General features: G+C 40.8%; 1 protein-coding gene across 1 annotated transcript in view; it reads left to right on the top strand.

The window, feature by feature from the left end:
* Positions 1–26,219, top strand: part of doc2b (double C2-like domains, beta) — a 298,538-nt gene that overhangs the window by 178,617 nt on the left and 93,702 nt on the right. The window contains exon 3 of the mRNA XM_047017138.1: positions 3,451–3,525. Within this exon, the coding sequence (XP_046873094.1) occupies positions 3,451–3,525 (75 nt within the window). The remainder of the gene's footprint in view (positions 1–3,450; positions 3,526–26,219) is intronic.

The following is a 26,219-nucleotide window of genomic DNA, read 5'->3' as shown; positions in this document are numbered from 1 at the left end:
ATTACGGCCTTGGGACCACACGGTATTGTGTGTGATTTGTGCGCTGATAAAGTGGTGGGTGATCGATTTTCCTGGCATCGATTGATATAGTTTCAACACCACGGCGGTGGACAGCACCCACTAAGAGCTTCTTAAGAAGCTTCTTTGGCGGGATCTTAAGAAGGCAGTTAAGAACGCGTCTGGGAAACACCCCTTCTTAGCACTCCTTCTTAGCCGAACCCTTCTTAAGAGCCTTCTTAAGTCCTTAAGAACGATCGAATCTGGGAAACGCGGCCATTAATATTAATTGTTGAATTTGCTGAATTTCTATTTTGACCAAGAGATGTTGTACATAGGGCAGAAGAATAAAGGCTAATCTTGTAAGGCTATCCACCTGCCCCCACCTCTCACATGGTAAAATATGGAGTTACTGGATGGAGTCTCAACTTGATGGCTCTCACATCTTTGTAACTTACTGTAGCATTGCTAGACATGTTGATAAGTAAGGATCAAGATTCTGGTGTGATTGTAGTTGTTCTTGGGTATAAAAGGAATTGTGAAGCATTGCTCTGTGGATTCTTGATCTCCTGAGACCTTCTCCTCAGCTCTGACTTGGCCTAGGCCTACTTCTTCCTCACCTCATGCTTTCTATCTCTGGTTTACAATAATCATGGTAGAGTAGGCATAAGAGTTAACTTAATTGATTGCATTCATTTGCAATATGATAAAATGATTATATTATTTAACCTTAATTTGACCATTCTTGCTCTGATTTAACCCAAATAGTCAAATAACTGTAATTCCATTGGTATTGGCATTATTTGGTTAATGTTAATACACTGTCAAGTTTCCCATCTTCCTTCAAACCATAGGGGAATTAGTTTCAGTTGTTTGGCCAATATATTGACCCCCAACAATGTTGAAATAGATTTGCTGAAATAACAGTTACAGGACGGTAGCCTACATCATGTAAATTGTAGGAATCATATGAATCATGTAAATTGTAGGAACAATAGCCGATAGAAATAGGCTACTCATTGTTTGATTTCTATTTGTATGCAATAAAGAGTGCCAAAAGGCATTTGGTCAACTCTGAGTGCAAATCCACGGCGAGCAACACTATCGATGAAGACCCAAGGGCTGAGAATGTTGCTAAAATAAATTACAGATTGTGACAGGAAACGGTAACGTTAACTTAGGTATTCACCAGGGAATTAAAGTACATCAAACCGCAGTCTTAAAATCGTCTACGGGCGTATAACAAAGCGAATAACATTTTGTTCGAGATCGTTCGGCTGAACCAGGAAATGATATGCCGTGTCTGCCAACGCTATCAGGCTAAAAAAGTGGGAGGGGATCGGTAGAAACGCAGAGTATGGCATGGAAAACCTGCTAGCGAGCAGGTTAGTTTCAAGGAGTAAGTTACCATGGAAACTTACCAAAAGGTTTCGTTACCTCTCTTTCTGGAACGTGGAACTCGGAGTATGCCTCTTTTCAGGGTTAAACAACTCAAAGTTTTCATTAAACCCGTTACTTGGAATACCCCCCAGGTAACATAGTCAAAACGTTTATTTACACCACTTGGTAACGTTATTTTGGTCGATTATTTCTCCCCTTCAATAATACCAATTGGTATTGTATTTTATATCGTTGGAAAGCTTGATTAGTCACCTTTACAACGAGGTACAACTTGTAAGGATCGTGCATTCGTGGAGTGAACAACACAGCTAACCGTGTGGGTAGTGGCCCAAAGAAATGTATCCTTCTCTTTAACCTTGCTCATTCTGGAAAACAATTGTCAATATTTTACGTGCTGGACCAGGGCTACTTTTTCACGATCATAAACGTTTGTTAAGGCTAACTCTGACTGCGTTAACCTAAATCAACGATAAATAATCCGGAGCAGGTGTTTCAATCACTCATTAAACCAGACACCAATTGGTCTTGTTTCATTATGTGTTCGTTTTCAGTTCGCTCAAATCTTACAACAATATATAGATAAAAAATATGATAACAATACTAATGCAGTGGAGGAGATAGCCTTGCCAAAAATCATTCACATTGAACTAGCTCTAACATTGTAGGTAGGCTACTGCAACACATTTCGCTGATCTTACGTTAGCTGACTACTGTAGCCTTTTCAAAGAAGACGCTGCAGTTCACTTGATTGTGATTGGCCAAATGACTCGCCTGACATGTTACCAAAGATGCTTTATTGTGAAGACAACCGGAGTATGTTTTTGAAACTCCCGTTTATGGGAAATTGTACCATAATCCCCCCCCCCCCCCCCCCAACTAAAAACACCCCGGATCTGCACGATTCACGTGGATGACCTTTTTTTCATTCAAAACGGCTATTTTCACTGAAAAGTAACAAGTTTGCAGGTATGAAAGAGTAAACAGGTGATGGTCCAATTTGAATTTGTATGCGTTAGGCAATCTTTCTTTCATATAGTCGGTGTTCCTATTTTAGTATGCAGGTTGGGTGTAACTATGGCGAAGCTTTAGTCTACCAAACACTGAGTTTTGTTTACTATACGAGTTCCGGTGCTTTACACCTGGGACCCACTGGCTGCAAAGCGCCGCGATTAGCTGCAAAGCTAATCCACTTCCACTTACAAAAGAAGAAAATGACCTAGGCACCTCTTGCCTAGGCCTACCTAGGCTACATATCTGAACACAAAGTGCAGAAAAGGCTCGTAAGTTGTCAATGCAATCCAAAGGCATTGGTGGAGAGTATGGTCAGTCAGAGAGCAATGAGAGTTGCTTTTTATGGAGTTTATGTGTGAAAAACCTGACTCACGTATATGTTGATCCAAACATACTGAGCATGACGATTGCTACTTTCTTAATGTTAGGGAACTGATGTACGAACTGATCAGTCCAAAACATTGCAGGCCCGGTAGTGCAAAGCTCCTGTGTTATCGATCCAGATGACTGCATGTCAACTTTTTGAAGTTGACAAGTTTGTTGAAGTTGACAAGCTTGTTGAAGTTTTCAAGTTTGAGTGTGAATTTCCCCTTGTCAATGGAAGGGACCACTTTCTTTGCTCTAGCGGATAAGTCCCTTTCTATTGCAACAGTGAACGGGTCTCTGGCAAAAACAGCCAGCTCTGTGGGCAGAAAAAGTCCATCCAATAGACCTGCAAAGTTCTTTTTCTACCTCGCAATGAAATCTGTCATCACATCCGTGATTTGTGCGGGGGATTATATGCATTTGCGGAGTGTTGGAAAATGCAGCTTGTTTGGTAAAACAGAAGGTATTTTCTTTCTCTTCAATTGTTATGCTCTGATCTCACTCTTGGGTTGACTCAGGAATTGTAAACTTCCTGTGTAGTCAAAAGAATTAAATTGTCTGCAGTTGACTTTTTCCTGCAGAAGATCCCCCCCTTGTTATGTCTTCATATGAAGTGGTGCTTTGGCTGTAAACATTGTTTATTTAAACTTCCTCTAACATGTGTTTCGTCCACAGGGGCTGAAACCAATGGATCATAATGGGCTCTCAGATCCTTATGTCAAACTGCATTTGCTGCCTGGGGCCAGTAAGGTACATAGCTGTTTTTGCACTTCTAACAAGAATTCTGCTAACACAGTGGCCATTATTTTATGGATGTTACTAACTTGTCAATTTATTGTGGAAAGGTGGCTCCACCTTGATCACACCTGTCATTTCATGCTTGGGATAGTATAGATTTGACGTTATGACAAGTAATTTAAATAGAGTGTTACAGTGATTGATTCATATGAAGGGCATCACTATTGAGCCATTATTAATTCCCACACAATGTCTTCAGTCATAAGACACCATACTGGAAGTCCAATAGATGCTGATTGGGTGCAAAGAAAATAAATGTGTCCAGTCATTCAAGCTATTTAGTTTAGACAAGCCTCATCTCCCATTCCATGTGGCCAGGGGCCTCATATCATTCATCAAAACCCCAGAGTAGTCTTTCAGCGTGAACTATTATGTCAGCTCAAGGACTTGGAATCCTTTAATCAAATCCATGCAGTGTCAAACCTGCGTCCTTCAAACATCCCCCCACCCCCATTTGCCCATGAGTGCTACCAAAGGCACAGATGTGGTGGGACAAGTAAAATAAATATTATCAGGGAACATTGACTAGTTTGAGTCTAATTCTGCTACCAAAGTTGAAAATTATATATTATTTTCTGTAGGCGTGTGTGTGGGTTGTCAAGAGGAAACTAATCAGCAGGGTCTTTGTTCCTGGTGATGTTCATGTTAGGTGACTCAGAGAAAATTAGGTATTGGTCCTGATGGACTGCAGTCTCCTGCCGGAGGGGAGTGGCTAGATTCTTCCTGAAGTCCACAACAATCTCCACTGTCTTAAGTTTTTCTGGCTGCACCAGGTCACCAGATTGTCAGCTTCCCACCTGTATTCAGACTCATCGCCACCAGAGATGAGCCCAATGAGGGTGGTGTCATCCTCAAACTTCAGGAGTTTGACGGACTGATGACTGGACGTGCAGTTGTTGGTGTTGTAGCAGAGTGCCTAATTCATGCCGCCGCTTTAACCGACACGGGTCATGTCAGGAACGCGGCTTCCTCTCACGTCAATGTGGGAGTGTCCCTGCGCATATTAGGGTGCTTTGAATGAATGGCAACAAAAGAGAAACAGACACAGACGGAGCCTGAAGGAGCTATCCAGTTATCCAGTTTATCAGTATCACGAGTCATACACCACACCCTAGGAAATTGGCAGTATTACGGGCCTGCCTGGCGCCCGAACTTTCACTACCTGGGGCTGCCACCGTTACAGTGTACAGGGAGAAGAGCAGAGGGGAAAGGATGCAGCTCTGAGGAGATCCGGTGCTGATGGACCGGGATTCCGAGATGTGTGTTCCAAGCTTGACGCACTGCTTCCTGTCAGACAGGAAGTCTGTGATCCACCTGCAGGTGGAGTCTGGCACGTTCAGCTGAAAGAGATTGTCCTGAAGCAAAGCCGGGATGATGGTGTTGAAAGCAGAGCTGAAGTCCAGAAACAGGATCCTAGCGTAGGTGCTGGGGGGGACTCCAGCTACTGGAGGGTGAAGTGGAGGGCCATGTTTACTGCGCCGTTTACAGACCTTTTGGCTCTGTAAGTAAACTGAAGGGGGTCCAGAAGAGGGCCTGTAATGGATTTGAGGTGAGCCAGCACCAGGCGCTCATAAGACTTCATTACCACAGAGGTCAGGTCAACGGGTCTGTAGTCATTAAAGGAGTCATTGACTGCAATACCAAGTTTACGGTGTTTTTCGGAAATAAAGCCGCGGCTTGTACCCCGATTTTACAGTTTTCTTGTGGTTGTACGGCTTATATTTCAAAGCGCCTTTTAGCCTGGTTTTAGAACAAAAAAGTGGCTTCCTCCCAAGATCTTTACAGACCGTGCAGCTAATTTAATGCTCAACACTTGAACAGGGGCTTATTACTTTGGAGAGGAATTATTTTGTTGTGAAAAATATTCTACGTCTTCAACCAATATCAAAATTTAAAAACAGCACTGGAACTCAGAAAAGTTTGACGCAAAGTGTTTATTAGAATTCAGAGTGACAAAGATTCCGACAAACGTGAGCATGATCCCGGGATCAGACTGAGGTTTTCTCCGGACATTTCACTTTTATAGTGTTCTCCCCATTGGATGATAATATGGTACACTACTTGTTGGTTACAAATACATTTAGGCCACAAGGTGAACCATGAAAAGTATTTTAGAAAATGATTCCCGCTCCGCTGTCTGGCATCTACACAATCTTTAGCTCATAAAAAAGAACGAGTCATGCTAACCTACCAAAGAAAAAGTTACCCGCTGAAATTCCAGTCGATTGTCGCTGCGTCTATGTTTTATGTAGAGCTAGTTTCTTCAGAGCTTAATAGGATTTTGGTGGCACGGTTCGACACGTGATCAATCTGAACCAATAAGGTAGTTGCTTTTTGTCAACATGGATGGATATGGTTGGCAAATAGAGGATGGGACCTTGCACGTCACCTGGGTGACCAGAAATTCGGCCCCTGACAGTGTTTTGCATGTGATACACTGCGGCTGCATAAGTGCCTGTGAGACAGGCAGATGTTCCTGTTTTTCTGCAGCCTTTGCCTTTGCACAATGCAAAGGCTTAAGTCGTAATTGTAACATTCAATTCATTCATTCTTCCACAAATGAAAACAACCAAGGACATAGCCATGGAGTCAACATTGGAGGGGACGAATACATTTTTGAAATTATAATTTCGTACAGCGTGCGTGGTTGCCTGTCGTAGAGTAGCACATTTATATTTTTATATCAATATATTGGGTGGGGATTTTGACCAGATTTGGGATGCGTCCCCCCCCAATATTTGTTATGATTACGGCCTTGAAAACAACACTGATCAACCATAAAAACAATCTTTATGAAAAATATGAAATATGATATATAAAACTGTACATAACAGAATAAGGAATAACAGATTAAGGACACTCAGTCCTCACTGTCAGTGTCAGGACGGTTTTCTTCCAGTTCCTCCATTTATTTTGTGTTGGCACAATTACAACAACGACATAAGTTGAGGGGGACAACATGTGTGTGTGATAGAGGGTGTGACCCATCTGTACTCTACGTTAAACGCTATGATCCTTTAAAATGCATAGCTAAACTGGCATATGCCCTGCCCTAAATCAACCCCTGGTTCAGTCCTAAAGACATGCATCCTTGGTACTCTGAACCATCTGAAAGGATTGGTCCAAAACTAAGCAGTCAACGAAATTTAGACTATCACATAAACTTGTCTCTCCTGCAAAAGACTGGATCTAGATTTGGGATTGAGCAAGATTGAGTGTTTCATGCCAAAACTCATTTCAGCACATGTTCTCCTTTGCTGCACAGGACAGGCTTAGAATGTTTGCCTTTGACGTGTGTTGGTGGTCATAGTTTATGTACAGTTTGAGTATAGAGAAAGAGCCTCCAGTCTGTTCTCACAGTGGTTTTTAAACAAGCCTTTGTTAGTGCTAAATGCAAAAACACGTTATGTCACTGTTATTGTCAAGAGTTTAATAAATTGTACTTAAGGGGTGTAACAGGGTAGACCTAGCTGTAAAACCAGCTTGGTGGGATAATTACTTGTATGTGAGTTGCCCTGTACAATAGCAAAGGGTTTACAATAAAGGTGATGGAGGTGTGTAGAACACAGACAGTCAGTGCAAAAATAAAGACAGTTTTTATTCTTTAGAATATTATTACTACAGATTTCTACTGGTATAAGTGAGTCAAAGACGGTCTTAATCTGTTCATATTTCATCTAACTGGCTGGAAGGTTAGTCCCTTCTGAAATGGCGCTAAGCATAGCCTACACTTAAATGAACTACATAAGTCTGTGCAACACAGTCCTGCAGAAAAACAGGAACATCTGCCTGCAAAACACTGTCAGGGGCCAAATTTCTGGTCATCCAGGTGACGTGCAAGGTCCCATCCTCTATTTGCCAACCATATCCATCCATGTTGACAAAAAGCATCTACCTTATTGGTGTATACCAATCACGTGTTGACCGTGCCACCAGAATCCTATTACGCTCTGAAGAAACGAGTTCTACATAAAACATAGACGCAGCGACAATCGAATGGAATTTCAGCGGGTCACTTTTTTTTTGGTAGCTTAGCATGACTCGTTCTTTTTTATGAGCTAAAGACTGTGTAAATGCCAGACTGTGGAGCAGGATTAAACGATAACAGGGTTCACCTTACGGCCTAATTGGGTATTCTTACCCAGCGGGTCCCTTGTTCAAGGGGATTCAAATTACAGGTACTTTCCTTTCCTTGACAAACAGCCTCCTGGAAGGACATGGGCCCTGCACAGATCTGCACCCCCCGGATGAATTCCCTTGTGATGGAACAGCTCAGTGATATAGACTTTCCCAAAGAAAAGCTACGCTAGGACAGCCACCATGCTATTTCATTAGACATACCGGTCATCATCACAAACAGAAAATGGCATGGTAAAATGCATGGTTACAAACCTGAAACTAGTGTTAGAAGTCACAGAACTATCCATATTCTTCCAACAGATTTATCAACCCCTGTTTTATCTGTTAATACCCCACAGATGAAACTGGCCCTTCTAAATGTTAGATCACTAAATAACAAAACATTTCTAGTCAATGATCTGATCAGAGAAAACAACTTGGCTAAACAATGACACAGCAACAGCAACTCTGATAGAAGCGTGTCCGCCCAATTACAGCTTTCACCAAGTTTCTAGGAAATCAAAAAAAGGTGGAGGAGTCGCAGCAATTTTCTCCTCTAAACTGTTGTTCAAAATTACTGAGCTAGGTGAATTCACATCATATGAATATCTTGCTATAGAGCTCAACCGAATCAATACTTTTTGTTATTATATATCGGCCACCCAAGCACTCGCCAATATTCATACAAAAATTCTCTGAACTATTATCACTATGTGTCACTAGATATGACAAAGTAGTTTTAAACGGAGACTTAAATATCCAAGTAAATAAAAAAGCAGACCCAAGAACTATTGAGCTCTTAAATCTCCTCGACAGTTTCGATCTAACTCAACACATAACAGACCCAACACACCAGCACGGAATCTTTATATACTTTTTAATGTGGAAATCATCCTAACAAAAAACACAAAAGAATTCTCAGTCCAAAGAAGAAATTTAGACGATACAGCTATGATGACATTTTCTGAACAATTCGCTCTATATGAGCCAATTAATCATGATTGCTCTCTGAATGAAATGGTAGAGAACCTCAATGATGCACTATTAACTGTGTTAGACTCTGTTGCACCACTGAAAAACAAAAAGAAGTGCAGAACCTCCCCATGGCTGAGAAATAAAAATGTTAGTGAAACTAAAAGAAAATGCCGTGCAGCAGAGAGAAAATGGAGGAAAACAAAGATACACTAACCACCTATAACAAAACCACCCGTGTAGCAAGAAGAGAATATTTCTCCAACATTATTACGCATTATTAAAATGCCAGAAATTCCAGAGTTCTTTTCTCCACCATTGACCAGCTGTTAAACACTGTCCCTGTCCCACCCCCATCCTCAGCAGTTAAATGTGAAAAGCTTGCTTTGTTCTTCAAAAACAAAATAACTTTGATCAGAGCTAGTATAATTAATAGTGGGGTCGAAACTGACATCAGTAGATTCTGCAACATAACCATGAGCACATTTACCTGTATCACACTTAGTGAACTGTGAAAGAAATTTTGGGCCTATATGTACAATGAATGTGTTTTAGGAAGAAGCTTGATACAATGTATGTTAATTCAACTATATTGGGTAGAGATGCCACCTGTAGTTTTATAACACCTAACTAGGAGACATAAAGTCTAGGAGACGTGAAGTCTGGGTGACCTGAAAGAGTTCTTGCCACCTGTGGAGAAGAGACAGTTGGTCTGAAGAAAATGTGGATTCAACTGTATTGTTCTGAGGATTTAACCAATGACAGAAGAGATTTAGTATAGCTTACTGTCTGTAGGATGGACCAATGACTTTTGAGAACTGTCGTATCTATAAAATGGTCTGTTGAAGAATGTTCTGGAGGGGGTTCAGGGCCATCAGCTGGGTAGTGCTGGTGGGCTGGATTCTCCCGGTTCCATTCTAGAATGCCAAATGGAGCTGTATGGAATTGTCTTTGTGTTACTGTCTTATGTTTGTGTGCTGATGATGTTATGTTGATAACGTTATTATGTTTAAACCTACGTCAAATAAACATTAACTCTATACTTCACCCGACTTCATCTTAAACGATTGATTGTCTGCAAAAACTTCCACGACAGAACTTTCCAAAATTGTCAGCGAACCTAACTCCACAACCTCAGATATTGATCCTATACCCACAACATTCTTTAAGCAAGTGTTTGATAGTGTCTCAAGTCCGGTGCTAGAGATTATAAACACATCCCTCAGAACTGGCGTCTTCCCAGATGCCTTCAAAACAGCTGTTGTAAAGCCCCTATTATAGAAACCCAAATTGGATAACAGTCTACTTGCAAATTAAAGACCAATATCAAACCTTCCATTTATTAGTAAAGTACTGGAAAATATAGTTTTAGTCCAATTAAATTATTTTCTTGAAGAAAATAACATCCTGGAAGTCTCGCAGTCAGGTTTCAGGAAATATCACAGTACTGAAACTGCTCTGACCAAAATAATTAGCGACCTCAGATTAAACTCTGATGCAAATAAAGTCTCTATCCTTATCCTGCTAGATCTTAGTGCAGCATTTGATACCATTGATCACGACATCCTAATCAATAGACTGGAAAAGCTTATTGGGTTCACGGATAGTGTATTGAACTGGGTAAAATCATATATCACAGGAAGGAAGTTTTAAGTTAGTTTAGGAGACCATAGGTCCAAGAAACATGAGAACTGCTATGGGGTTGCTCAAGGACGTTGCTTAGGTCCATTACTTTTTTCTCTTTATATGTTACCACTCGGCGACATAATCAGAGAACATAACATAGATTTCCATAGCTATGCAGATGACACACAACTATATATATCCACTGAACCCAACGATGCAACGGCCATCAATTCCATTACCAACTGCCTGTTGGCAATAAACAAATGGATGAACGATAACTTTCTTAAATTAAATGAAGACAAAACCGAAGTCCTACTATGTGGCCCCAAATCCAAAAGAGAGATGCTTACTAAGAATCTAGGAGGCTTAACCCCCTGTCCTAAACCAGAGGTGACGAGTCTCTGTGTAATCCTGGACTCAGATTTGAATTTCAACTCTCACATAAATAAAGTGACCAAAACAGCTTTCTTTCACCTGAGGAATATAGCAAACGTACGACCATTCATGAACCAAAATGATGCAGAGAAGTTAATTCATGCTTTTATACACAGCCGGCTGGACTACTGTAACGCACTTTTCACTGGTCTTCCCAAGAAAACCACTGAAAGACTACAGCTCATTCAAAATTCTGCAGCTAGATTATTAACCAAAACTAAAAGGAGAGAACACATTATTCCTGTCCTAGCTACTTTACACTGGCTCCATGTTACCTTCAGAATTGACTTTAAGGTCCTTTTCCTCATATATAAAGCTCTACACGGACAAGGACCTAGCTACATTGCTAACTCCCTTATAAACTACACACCAGCTAGAACACTCCAATCATCAAATGCAGGCCTATTAGAGGTCACCAGAAGCAATCATAAGAAGATTGGTGATTCGGCCTTTGCTTATTATGCCCCAAAACTATGGAACAAATTAGCCATAAATATTAGGGAAGCAAACACGCTAGACATTTTTAAAAGACAGCTTAAAACCTACCTTTTTACCGAAGCATTTAAGTAATTTTATCTCAGAAGGGTTTTACTACTTTTATTAGTTATATTATTGTTGCTATTTTAATTATTACTTTTATCACTTGTATTATTGTTTTTATTGATTTTATGTAGAGCACCTTGAGCTACAATTCTTGTATGAAATGTGCTATATGAATAAAGTCTTACTTCCTTACTTACTTACTTCATAGACAATTATCTCAATTTAGGCCCCTCTGACCTTAACCCTTGTGCTGCCTTTGGGTCACATGACCCAAATGTTCATAACGAACCATTGTTGTGTTTACCCAATTTTACCCAATACAAAAACAAATAAAATGTAACTGCAAGCAGTAATGGCGGATTCCTCCAAACATTGTGAACCATTGAAAAATGTATATTCCTGAAAAAAATGTACTGTATAGAAAAATCCATGCTGCACACTTACCAATGGGATACCAAATCTAAAATGCAGTACGTTCAAGATCCACATGGGCTTTTGTTAAAGTGTGGTAGGTACTCTTGGCCTATACTATCAATGTTTCAGGATTTGGAGAACTTTTTACTATTGCATACAAAATTGGAAAAGCAATACCATCAAGATCCACAAGGGCCTTTATTTCAAGCCAAGAAGTGAAGGGAGCGGGCTTGGTGAACATATCCATTCCAGAAAGCCTTGTATCTTTGTGCTATAGGGCGTGGCTAGTAGCATCACCTATGGGTAATGGTGGGCTATTTGTGGTGTGGTAGTAACTCTTGGCCTATACTAACAATGTTTCGGGATTTTTAGAATTTTTTACCATTCCATACAAATCGGAAATGCAATACCAACAAGATCCACATGGGCTTTTGTTAAAGTGTGGTAGTTACTCTTGAACTATACTATCAATGTTTCAGGATTTGGAGAACCTTTTACTATTGCATACAAAATCGGAAAAGCAATACCATCAAGATCCACAAGGGCCTTTATTTCAAGCCAAGAAGTGAAGGGAGCGGGCTTGTTGAGCCTATCCATTCCAGAAAGCCTTGTATCTTTGTGTTTTAGGGCGTGGCCTGTAGCGCCACCTATGGGTAATGGTGGGCCATTTTTGGTGTGGTTATTACTCTTGGCCTATACTAACAATGTTTCAGGATTTTTTAAACTTTTTACCATAGCATACAAAATCGGAAATGCAATACCAACAAGATCCACATGGGCTTTGGTTAAAGTGTGGTAGTTAATCTTGGCCTTTACTATCAATGTTTCAGGATTTGGAGACCTTTTAACCATTGCATACAAAATCGGAAATGCAATGAAACCAAGGTCCTCAAGGGCCTATGCAGACAGTCAAGGAATGAGTGGGGGCTTGGTCAGCCCACATTCTCCTGAAATGTTGCGTGTGCGTCTTGCCAAGCCCGCGCGTGTGTCAAGGGAAGGCTGAGTGTGTGATAATGTGGAGCGCGCGCGCTGAGTAGGAGAGGGAGAGAGGATTTGGCAAAAAAGCTCTAGAAATTAACCAAGCATGTATATTTATAATATTCACAAAAAATCTACCTTTCATCTTACATTCAACTTTTTTTAGATTTGAGTACTAAACATTCTCAAGAATCTTCATATGAACTTGTGATTGAATCAGAGAATCAGATTTGGACCGACTGATGTGTAAAGCATTATTTTAGCAATAAATTCAATTTGCTTTATATCAATCATTTTTGGAGATGTGAAGTTGCCTTTGCACATTGTGACATGATGTGATGTCTTCCACCGATAAACCAACTTTGGTGTTGATATCTCAAAGATTTGCTGAGATTTGATCCAATTTCCTGTTTGGTTGCTTTGTTGCCGATTTTGATTGGCTGTACCGGACAAACGGTTGTGAGGATCAAAATTATTTTTGATAACTTTTGTGAGGCTTGGTCTGAAGATTATCGCTGGTCATTTTGAAGAAGATTTGACAAAAATTGAAGGAGGAGTAGGCTTTCAAAGGTTTTTGATAAAACCGGAAATAGCGGACAATCTATATAACCGGAAATAGACACCGTGGTGTGCGTTGAGCTCGGCTTGATCCAGGGAATCCAATGGCACCTCATTTTCGAAAATCGGTCATACGGTTCAAAAGTTGCGTGTGTAGACACAAGTCCAATTTTGACCCGTTGGTGGCGCTAGAGCGGTCCAATGGGAGACATGAAACTTTGTGTAGGTATAGAAGGAACTGTCCTTAAGAGTGTGCCAAATTTTACAAAAAGTTATCGAAGGGTTCTAGGGGCTGCCATTGACTTCCATGGTACAAGAATAACTAGAGAGGGTACAATTTCTGGGGAAATTGTAGGGTGTGCTTACTTGAGTCGGTTGCAGGCGGGTCCGTTTTCCCTTCTAGTGATATTTTCAAGCATTTAGCCTACTCATATTGCATCATTCATTAAGAACACCCTTTGAAACAAGGAACCCCCTTTGAAACAAGCTACTGTAACAACGTTGTCACTGGCAGTATTTCAGATGGAATTGCGATTCAATTAGTACCGTCTGCTAACTGAAAATAAGCCCCCCAAAACGTAAATAAGTTCGATATTAATTTAGGGGGACATGGCTAATTCAAAAGCAGTTTGCTAGAGGCAAGCTAGCTGCTGTTGCTATCCACACTTCACTGATTGTTTGAAAGCGCCGGAAATGAGAACGTTTCTTTTGTAAGGGATAATGTATAGAACGCCGGTCATTATCGGGAAAATAAGCCCCGACAGGGCGAACAGCACCCCGACGAGAAACGGAGGGGTTTTGTTTCGCCCTGAAGGGGCTTATTACACGGCTACTTGCCAACAAAAATAACTTAACACAGTTTGTCTTTTTACAATATAATTGTTACCATTCGTATTGTTGATTAGCAGAGAAATTGTTCGCCATCCGAGGCAAAAAGGCCACTTCCCATGACAGCGGTCAAATGTGCATAGCAACGGTCAAATATGAGAAAATTGTTCACCGCAGAACGTTGGGATGCCCCATTCAAGTAAATGGAGCATTCTGCAGCATTAAAGAACAGCCATAGACATAGTAAAGCCATAGCTGTGGCAATGTGTGGCATTGAAGACAGTACTGTAGCCATGGGCGTCAGCAGCATTTTGAGAGTGGGGGGACACTATGCGGGGGGTGTGGGGGTTTGTCACCTAGACATTTTTTAAAGATGTAGATGCAATTTCCTGCATTCTGGTGCATTTACCACAACAATTTACCATAGTTGTAATACATATACTGAGGGGCTGGACATTAAAACATTTTGAAAACTAAACTTCCCAATAAGCAATGGGACATCTTCAACTACCTGTCACCTTTCAGCACTCACCTCAGCAACAGAGCTGCCTCCACTGCCCCTGCATGCTGCCCCTGCCTCTGACTCACTCTCAATGTCTACCACCTATATCAGGAGACATGGAGATGCATTGAGCATTCTTTCATATTGATAATAATAAGCTTAATGTAGATTTTTCATATGAAGATTTCTGAAATGTAAATCATGTTATCAGCATATAAAATTCACAATTGGTATAGGTTTACTAGCCTAATAATTATGTAGGCTACATAAAAAAAGCATCTCCCTAAAGCATGACTGGACAGTTCAGAAATGATCAAATTTGTGTTCAAACCTGTAGTCTTTTCCACATATCACATCCTTAGGATGTAAGCTTTCAGAAAATACATGGCTTAGGTGGTTGAATCAGTTTCCCTAAATGGCACAGCCCAAAAGAGTATCAGCCATATAGCCTACTCCATTTACCAATACCAAATTTATTATGCATGGGCAGCATACTAATATGGAGAGATGGACGTGTCTCTTGTCTCATTGGATAACATCCTACAGGGTATAAGCTTTCAGAGGATATATGGTTTTGCCTTCATGTTACAGACTAACATGTAGCAATACAATTCTGCGAATTGCCAAAAAGTTGAGCAATCTTATTTAAATTGGAAGACAATGTTAGACTTAGGTTATGGCAAAAAAAAACACCAGCAATTTCTTTTGTAGCTACTTGGAAAAAACATCTTTGTCATCTCTTTCTGCCTGAAACAGACGCCTAAGTCTGAACATGGCCAAAAGCACAATATATTTCAGACCCAGATTAAGAAATCAACAAATACTGTTCCACTTGTAATGGGTAAATAAAGTATGGTATAGCCTAGTGCTAGGTGTAGGTGAAAAGCTTGCTTATCTAGCTAGCAATAATCATAATGTTTGCAGAAGGATCTTTGTGACTTAACTAACGCTATTATAGTCAGAGCATGTCTCATAAGGGTGCTTTGGCCACTGAAGGGAAAACTGGGCAACTTTGACTTACTTTCCTCTTCGTCGAAAAAACCCTCCTTATGTCCATCTCGTCTGTGGAACAGCCATGTCTGAAATGCTAGCTACAAGCGCGATGCGTCGATCAAAGAATATGGGAGTTGAATCTGCATGCGTGATGCTGTTTTTCTAGAAAACGTGGAGTGGAATTCTATTGCTATGGATATTGTCCCTACTGATAAAGTGGAACGGATGTGATTGTGAAGCAATGGAAAGATCGCTGGACTAGTAGACCAGTCATGCACTAATATTTTGATCGCAAATGAGGAGGGGTCCAAACGGACTGTAGCCTACTACTACACACTGCCAGAGGGCGAACCGAGTCTGTAACGTCAAAACAAGACGCGGTCTCACTCAAATTCCAAGTTTTACACAAATAACAAAAATACGTTGACCCGCTGGCTGTCTTCACAATCGCCATATCTTTAAAACACTGCTCTCCATTTCGATGTAGAATTGACCCTGGTACGAAATTAAGAAAATACTCATCAGACGCAGATCGACAACAGTGTTGTCGAACACTCGTCGACAACACTGTTGTTGCTGCCGGTATTACGTCCCAACTGGTTCCCAATTCAACTGGTTCCCCAGCTGTGCGTGCACCTATCAGTCCGCCTCCATCACCAGATTCGTCACAAATGGTGACGAATGGTTCTTCTGAATCAACTAGTTACCGTAGACACCACCCGAATGTAGGCTACTCATCACGTAGGCTACTTGGAGTTGTCTCAAGGCCATATTAACCACGATATCACAGACTCTTAGGCTAATGACACCACATATTGCGAAGTAATACTTAAATCGTTGCTGCATGATATAGAAACGTGGGCACAGACATGATCATACTACTGATAATCATGGCAAAGTAACCCTAACAGGTAACCAGCTGTTTTGGGTGAACTCCAGTAGCCTAACCCCAAAAGATAGGTGGTTAATACGGCTATTGCCTCGGAACAACCCCAAATACGTGATTAGTAGCCTACATTCGGGTAGTGTCTATGGGAACCAGTTGATTCAGAAGAAGCCAAATCAAAATGTTACCTGAAGGCCAACTTAGTTAACAACTACGTAATCATACAGCCGGTATCTCAGACCTGGTATGGCACGCGGTGTAAGTCAACGGACTTCTGTGTGTACGTATTTTTGCTCTAGTGGGATCGAATCCCACTTCATGCGAGCCTGCAAATGTTTTATTTTGTCTCCATTTATTTTGTCGCAAATGGTAGCCTAATGTAGTGCGCACGTAGGCTATTGGCCTACTTTCATATTTGCCGCAGCAAATATGAGATCCGACTTGAAAATCGCCAGTAATATGTTTGCGAATTTGTGACGAATCTGGTGATGGAGGCGGACTGATACGTGCACGCACAGCTGGGGAACCAGTTGAATTGGGAACCAGTTGGGACGTAACACCGGGAATCGTCAATGGAGGCTTACTGGAGGCTCTCACGTAGCAAACAAATCAACGTTTTTACAGCAAACTACATTAAAATCTCACCACCTGGCTGTCTTCACAATAGTCATATCGTCATAAAATTTCCCTCTTTCAGTTTTTTCGTGTAAAATTGAACTATAAAATTACGAAAATACTAGCTACTATGACGCTTTCTACCAAGGCTGCCGCCTAAAATACTAGGCGGTCTCACGGGCGACCCGCACTCGTTCAAATTACAAAGACTTTCACGACCTAAATCAAAAATCCGAGATGGCAGTTCCACTCGAAATCGCTTTCTCAATAAAGTCCAATGGTTGGGAATTGTGTGGGGGTGGTTTTTTCTTCTTTATAAGGGGCACTTTATAGATAGCCTATCTCCCTTCAAAACAAGCCATGGATAAAGAAAAACAAAAGAAAAGGAAAATACATTTTACTGATAGAGAAATCAGAAAACATATATTTTGTATACTGAGAATAGAAGCGTGTTCACGGGGAAATGTATAATAATATCAACACAAACAAACAGAAACAATCAGCTGGAAATCGATCAACAACAAAATTAACAGTGGATTTCTGCTACCACGGACGACTTTCTCGCCTTAATGCCCTTTCCATGTTGCCTATTAACAAGACGCGCTGCATGTGCGACACGTCTACATGTGCATGTAGACGTAGCGTACGTCCAGGCGTACGCCCAGCTGGTGCACTCGGCTCCAGTTGCTGAAGTCTGGGTTGAATGAATTTGAAGGTAAAAAACACTGGAATGACTTGAACTTGCTGGAAAAAGGTTGCAACCGTTGGTCATTGGCAACAGACTGGCAACATTTCTAACCTAGAATCTAGGTTTCAAGTTCAAGACGGAGGAGAAACTAATCATGCGTAACTGCACACCCAGTCCTGTTCAGACACTTTAAGATGACATCAAAATAATAATTCATAGTGCAGGGTTGCCGATGTTGTCGTTGTCCCTGGTGAGTTTTTTATACGTAAATAACAAGATCATGATATATGATCATGATATATGATCTATGCAGCGGATCATTTTTTTGCAAGTGTGTCAAAGTGGTATGTATTAACACCGTAGGCTTGAATAATAACCGAAGGCGTGAAGCTAGAAAGGATGCAATGGAAGATTTCCTACATAAACTAGATGTACAACTTCAAATTGAAAACGGAGAACATATTTAGAGTGAAGACAAGTTACTTTACATATGTGTTCAATATCATCAAATAACAGTAAAAATCTTCCAGTTACTTAGCGTTTGTTCGTAGGATTAACACCAGCAGTGCAGCAAACACTTACCCAAGGCCTGGTTTGGCTGTTCGTGACGGTCAGCTATGACAGTGAGCCTCGATTTTTGCAGATTTCCATAAAACTTGCTAAAATAAAAACGATCTAGCTAGATTATGTACACTTTAAGCTCAATGTAGATATCTTGTTTGGTCGATTGTGGAAAAAAAGTCGAACCGTTTTTAGTTATGGAGAGCCATCGCGCTAGCTCGATTATGAGAAATGTAGCTAGAATCCACACCTCAAACAAGTTAACCCAGACGCAAAACTGTACATCCAATACAAAAAATAAGGATATTTTCCGAGACCCAAGACTCTGCCGAAACCATTGATGTCCTTTATGTGTCTGTGCGGTCAGAAGTACAACTCTTTTGGCAGTTTCCAAAACGTCAACCAATTCTGCTTTCATGGTGCGTGTCTGTTTGGTTGCCACGGTGATGGCGCAGCTGTGATCGCTAACGAGCTGGGCAGAGAGAAAAAACACATTTAGCTGGAATCCACACCTCAAACAAGTTAACCTAGACGCAAAACTATACGTCCAATCCCAAAAATGAGGATATTTTCCGAGACCCAAGACTCTGCCGAAACCAGACATGTCCTTTATATGTCTGTGCGGTCAGAAATACGACTCTACCGGCAGTTTCAAAACACGTCTACTTTCGAAATTCTCTGACGAATTTTACCCACCTCTCCATTGAAGTGAGTGAGAGAATTTGAAAGGCTGCTCTCGCTTCAAGGCTCAAAACTGAAAATCTATAAATGTGAGCTCTTTAGTAGTTAAATTGGCTGAAAGAGGACAAGTTTTCATACATTTTAAGGTAAAACTTGTTTCTGTAAGTTAAACTATATGAACGTCAGAGGAATTTGTTTGACAATTTAGTTGAATATCAGAAAAAGAGCAGCCAGCTGGCTGCTCAATCATAAAAATCAAGAAGGAGCTACATTTTTCATGTATTTCAAACTGTCACGATTCAAAATTGGCTGAATATTTGAAAAAGTTGAATCATTTGGGAATAGCTGAATGTCGTGTGAACATTTTAAAGGTTGAATGGTGTCTCTAGCTGAAAGTATGCTGAAGCAGTTAAATTTAAAAGAGGAGGAATCTTTTTAATGATTTGAAAGAATTTACCATTACTTTTAATGGGAGAATAATTTGCACAAAAACCTTAATTATTTAAAAGTATAAAAGTGAGAAATACCAAAAGTCATAGCCATCATCTCCTGAAGGAGCTGAACGTTTTGATACCAAAATTGTAGGAATCGGTGAAAGTATGCAGGACTAGTTAAAGGCCAAAAAACAGCGGAAGAACTAAGAAGTTGGAATAATAATAATAAAGAAAAACAGAAAAACAATAGTGAGAATGCTTAAGAGCATTCTCACAATAATATTTATGTGAGATAACAATGGTTTGTTCTCGCCGAAGGCAAGCACACCCCAATAACTAGAGAGGGTACAATTTCTAGGGAAACCGAGGGTGTGCTTGTTTGCGTCGGTTGCAGGGGGGTCCGTTTTCCCATCTAGTGATATTTTCAAGCATTTAGCCTACTCATATTGCATAATTCATTAAGAACACCCTTTGAAACAAGAAACCCCCTTTGAAACAAGCTACCGTAACAACGTTGACACTCGCAGTATTTCAGATGGAATTGCGATTCAAATAGTACCGTCTGCTAACTGAAAATAAGCCCCCCAAAACGTAAATTAGTTCGATATGAATTTAGGGGGACATGGCTAATTCAAAAGCAGTTTGCTGGAGGCAAGCTAGCTGCTGTTGCTATCCACACTTCACTGATTGTTTGAAAGCACCGGAAATGAGAATGTTTCTTTTGTAATGGATAATGAATAGAACGCCAGTCATTATTGGGAAAATAAGCCCCTTCAGGGCGAAACAAAACCCCTTCGCTTCGGGGTGCTGTTCGCCCTGTCGGGGCTTATTTTCCCAATAATGACCGGCGTTCTGTACATTATCCCGCTAATTACACGGCTACTTGCCAACAAAAATAACAATGTACAATGTATTTGTTACCATTCGTATTGTTGATCAGCAGGGAAATAGTTCGCCAAAGACGTTGAATTTCGTAGACTTTGAACATTCTTTAGGCTTCAAATCAGCTGACGTCGCTAAGCAACAGAGTACGCTGGGGTTGAAAAGTTACCGGACTACTTGCGGAGTGCTACAAAAGACGTGAATCCGACACAAAAAGGCCACTTCCCTTGACAGCTGTCAAATATGCATAGCAACAGTGTTGTGCACGTTCATACTGAAGGATTTAAATTTACTGTGTCTAATCCAATATGTAATGATGGTAATCAATGACACATATGTGTTCTAGAAAGAGTGGTCTGGAGTCGCAGAGGTCCGATAATATCAGCTTTAATGCAGCAGTTGGAAATCAACAGTACAGAGCTCAAGGTTGCTTCTGAAATGGAGAGATAACAACACAAAGTACAGCCTGTTTCCCACACCCTGTGTGAGACACAATGTTTTAAGCCTGAGCACACTTCTAAGTTAATAAGACATCAATTTAGTAAGCACAATACATAACTTTAATACATGCATCCTTAATAAAGTCGTGCGAGCATTGTTCCCGTTGCTATATTCACTAGGGCACAGTGCCCGTGATGCATTTGGTGATTAAGTTGCCACAAATATTAATAACTGGAATTATAGATAGTGCCATGCCCGGGATACAGCTAATGATTATAGTTCTAGAATTGTACTGTAATGTATTATAAATTCTTTAATACCTCTCATGAACTCGTTCAAAGTTCAATTCATACAAGTCAATATGAATCGTTCACGTTCATAGTTCACCATTTAAATTCTGAACGCGTTCATAATTCAGTTAATTTCATAGTTTTAATGCAGAAAATGCAAATTAAAGACTTAACTTGTTTTTTAACACATAGGGTGACTTCAAAGTGATGGCATTAGGCTACATGTCTTTAACAAACTATTAATTACGCCCTTACAAGTTTTGACAAGTGTATCTCCCTTACGTTCCACCTTCTTGCGCGAGCAAGAAGTGTTGCCAGATGCACGATCATTATCCTCCAAATACGATAATTTTGAGCCTTTGGTAGCTATGATACTTCAGCATTTCCAATATGGCAACACTGAGCACCTTACCGCCTCCACTAGTTGCATTGTTTACAACAGCACATGACATCTGCAGCCATGCCAAAACGTAAATGTGTCTTTATTTTCTTATTTTAATATGTGGCTATATAAATAATGTATTATTTGTTATATTTATTGCTTTTATATATGGACAAGCCACATAAACAACCACTGAAAGCCACAGAAGCACTGTACTAAATTGCACAAAAAAGATTTGTTTACATTTGTATTTTGCAATTTTGTTAAGGTATAAAAAATGATCATATAGCCTATGTCATTTTTGACATTTATGCATTCACATGGTCATGGTGCCTAGAAGTTCTAAATATTTCCGACGCTCCCAACCGAGTTAAATTTCCGAAACAGAACCTAGCCAGCTTTAGTTAGCTTCCGTTACCTAGCAACCTAGCGTTGTTTGGTCTACATGTGTGTGGAATGAATCATGGGTAACGTAGTGCGAAGTCGAGTTAGTTAGTTTAGGTTAGTCTACATAGCAAATATTTTACGGGCACTGAGCAACTACATGATGCAAGCATTCGTCTTAGACAGCGTCAGTCCTTAAGAGAAGAAAAACATTCCGCAACGTTTTAGCTAGACCTCCGATAATATGAACGTGTTCACCGTTCAATTCATTATTTGTCATTAAGTTTCGTTCAGTTCATCGTTCTTGTAACAAAGAAACGTGTTCAATGAACGCGTTCTTCTACAACACTGCATAGCAACGGTCAAATATGAGAAAATTGTTCACCGCAGAACGTTGGGAAGCCCCATTCAAGTAAATGGAGCATTCTACAGTATTAAGAACAGCCGTGTAATAAGACATATTAAAGTTTAGCCATAGCTGTGGCATTGAAGACAGTACTGTAGCCTACTACTACACACTGCCAGTGGGCGAGCCGAGTCTGTGACTCAGAGGCTAATGTCAAAACAAGACGCGGCCTCACTCAAATTCCAAGTTTTACACAAATAAAAAAAATATGCTGACCCGCTGGCTGTCTTCACAATCACCATACCTTTAAAACACTGCTCTCCATTTGGATGTAGAATTGATCCTGGTACGAAATTAAGAAAATACTCATTAGACGCAGATCGACAACAGTGTTGTCGACGAGTGTCAACACTCATTGACAACACTGTTGTTGCTGCCGCAATCGTCAATGGAGGCTGATGGTGCTCAAATAGCAAACAAATCAAAGTTTTTACAGCAACCTACATTAAAATCTCACCACCTGGTTGTCTTCACAATAGTCATATTGTCATAAAATGTCCCTCTTTCTGTTTTTTCGTGTAAAATTGAACTATAAAATTAGCTACTAAAAATACTACTATGACGCTTTCTAGCATGGCTGCCGCCTAAAAGACTAGGCGGTCTCACGGGCGACCCACACTCGCTCAAATTACAAAGACTTTGACGACCTAAATCAAACATCCGAGATTGCAGTTCCACTCGAAATCGCTTTCTCAACAATGCCAAATGGTTGGGATTTTTTTGGGTGGGATTTGTCACTCGTAATCCAAACTCCAATTTGCGTGCTAGAACGTCTCTTATCACGTTGTATCCATGCGTCGTTGCTAACGTGTGTTGACGTGGTGACGTAGCTAGCACAGATTACCCTTCGTCGACTAAAGGCACTTTGTCGCCACAAAAACGTTGTAACCTCCTAAACTGTGCAACGGAACGTAAATCCCAATACAAGCAACTCAATCGCTACCAAGACGAAACTTTTGACATCACCGTTGTGTATGTAGTCCAAATATTGACTGAGCCTTAGGGGGGCAAAAATAAATAATAATACATATATATGTGAGATAAGCAGCTCGCAGCTTCGCTGCTTGGCCCCTAAATATAGCTGCAAGCAGCAATGGAGGGGCCAAGCAGTCCAGAGCAGGACATGGCCTCCATAGCACTTGCTCAACAATTAAGTCACAGCAACCTGTTGCACTCATGCAGATGGAGGAGAGGTGATACTAGTTGGTTGGAAGAGAAGGAGGCCAAATGTAGCTCATGAAGATGCAGCGCTCAGTAGGTAACTTAGTAAATTGTAATGAGATATAAACAACTTGTTGGTTTCCCAACAAGAGGAACACACAGCATCTGCTTCTTCAACTCCTTAATCCTCTCGAGGCACCTGTTGCACCTGGTCATGAGGTTGTAGGCTATGGGATGTCTAATATTGCATTTGTCTAATTATGTGTAGGACAGTGTTTCTCAAGTGGTAGGACATATTGATTCATAAAAGCATCTTAATGTATCAACGTCAATATATTGTTTTCTGTTATTTTTAAGCAAGCTCAGAGACGTATGAACGTAGAGTTGCTCGCTATATAGAGTAGTACACCGTGAGCTGAGCTCGCAATGTAGCCTACGTGACACCGCTTTTTATGACACACTTCAAATATGTAAAGATGGTACCATTTAACCCTGTAAGACCCCATGGTTGTAAAACGGCACTTTGAACGGTCTAATTGTTCTGTTTTTTACATTTTGGGTGGCTCTTAAAAGAGTCGTTGTGTGTGCTGTGGCTAGCACAGCAGTCGTCCGCCGTCTTGGATGTTTCCCAAGAACACATTCTTTCCAACGTGATCAAGGTGGACACCGTCAGGTCAGTACATCTACACAAAACCGTGTCGTATTTGGGGGTGTCGAATGCTCCTCATCCCACGGTCAGCCAGGAAGCTAGACACCGCTGCGTTGACTCGACGTCTTGCCCTGTCAATACCAGAAGCACTGGTGCTCCTCTGATACCTCCAGACGCAGCGTTCCTGGATATCCGAAAACACCAGCAGAGTGTTTTCGCTTTTTCCGCCTCGTCAGGTCTAGCCCGGTCACTTGGAGGTTGTTTCCCCCGACGTGGAGCACCATTATGTCCGGGCTCGGAAGCATGACACGCGTTTCACGGAGCTTAGGCACAAGGTCTGCCCACCTCATGCCCCTCTCCCCTACCCATTCAATATGGCACTCCAGTGCAAGGTCGGGGTACAGTCCGACCTCCTCCGCGTGTCGCGCAAGCCAGTATTCCAACAAGCTGCCAACGATCCAGACGTGGGGACGACTTTGGTTTTGCATGGTGTGATATGATCCAACATCTGCCTCTTGTATACTAGCTGGCTTCCCGCTTCTTCTTTTTCAAACAATGCAAGGCTAACATCTGCCTGTTTATTTGCCGCCTGTGTCTGTGTTGTTTTTATTCACAATATTCTCATTGGTTGGCCTTGAAGTCAAATAGCTCTATATTATTTCTGAGACACTCGTGTCCTATTTTGTAATTTTACCGCCCTGAACGGCATCATTTGAGTAATGAGCATAAATGTAATGAGGGCAAGCGTAGGCTTATTGATTACTTAAAAAAACGTTATGTTTCATTATGCAAGATAGAGGAGCCAAGTTAGAGAAGGATTTAGCAGTTTTATTATTACATTAGCCTATTTTATTAATAATTTTCAGAGTAACCTTTCTTTTGTTTCTTTGACCTTACATTTTCTTAGAGGGCTTAGTGGTCTCAGTTTACATATACGTAGTTTACATACGTTTACATTATTTATAGCGACATCATTATTTATAAGGAAGAAGCCTACCGGACACTGTTAGCTCGCAATGTACAAAGAATGCTCTTGCAACAAAGTTGTTACTTGGTAACAATTAGCCAGCTAGACCATATGCTAGACGCCCAGCAGAAGTTTGTAGCAACAAAGAATGCTTGTGCAGCAAAGTTGTTACTTCCCCTGCAAGAGGGAATGGTGATCAGCAACATCATTGTTGACCTCAAAACAAATACATTTGGCAGACCGTAAAAATGTACCTAATCTCTATGACTTAAACGTCATTGTAAGTTTTTCCCTTCTCGTGATATTTTCAGGCATTTAGCCTACTCATATTGCATTCATTCATTAATAAAGAACCCCGTTGAAGCTAACTGAAAATATGCCCCCAAAAACGTCAAATAAGCTTGACATTTATTTATGGGGAAATCACTCATTCATAAAAATGTCAGTGGTTGCGATCATTGTCAGTAACAAGGCAAAATAAGATATAGACCTGCTGTGTAGAGAAGCTGCCCTGGTAAATTGTAGGCTACTACTACTGTATTGTACTAGACCAGTGGTTCTCAAACTGTGGTACGCGTGCTCCCTTCTAGTGGTACGCGGAGAAATATCAGAAATATTTAAATACCTTAACTATGATATCATTGTAATGTGATTTTAAAAAGTTTTGCCTTCCCTATAATATTTTTGTTTCGAAACAAAAATAAATGTTGCGCTACCTGACGGTTCTTGGGTAGTGGCGCATGCAAACATCCACGATACTTGCTGCGCCAACTGTGTAGCTCAATAGGGCAGGGCTCCAGACTGCGACCAAATGGTTGCATTTTGCGACCAGTTTTGAGACAGTGCAAGCATTGTTTACAAGCACTCACGCATGTGTGACCTGTGCATAACGTCAACACGGTAGCAACAATGCATAGATAAGACGTCCTTGTACAGCGATATCAGCGAGCCCTCAGCATTTGTTGCCTACCGTAGCTAAAAGTCTTGGAAAGTTTAGGCTATTTTTCACTTGGTTCCTACGAACATGTCTTACGTAATCTGCCAAACTAGTGGGTTTCCCATCGTTCTTTTGGTGAGCATTCTCAGGAGCCGTTCTCATGGAGCCGAGCAGCTAAATACTTATTTAGCATTAGCGTTGTTAACTACTGTATCCCTGCCTGTGTTATACTCAGAAAGTGTTGTGGTGTAGGAGGACTGTTCGAAAAGCGCTGCATCATACATTTAAGTTATTTAGCTAAGACTTGCACGTAG

This window comes from Hypomesus transpacificus, unplaced genomic scaffold (genome assembly GCF_021917145.1).
Source record: "Hypomesus transpacificus isolate Combined female unplaced genomic scaffold, fHypTra1 scaffold_48, whole genome shotgun sequence".
Lineage (NCBI taxonomy): Eukaryota > Metazoa > Chordata > Actinopteri > Osmeriformes > Osmeridae > Hypomesus > Hypomesus transpacificus.
This window is presented reverse-complemented; position numbering and strand designations above follow the sequence as displayed.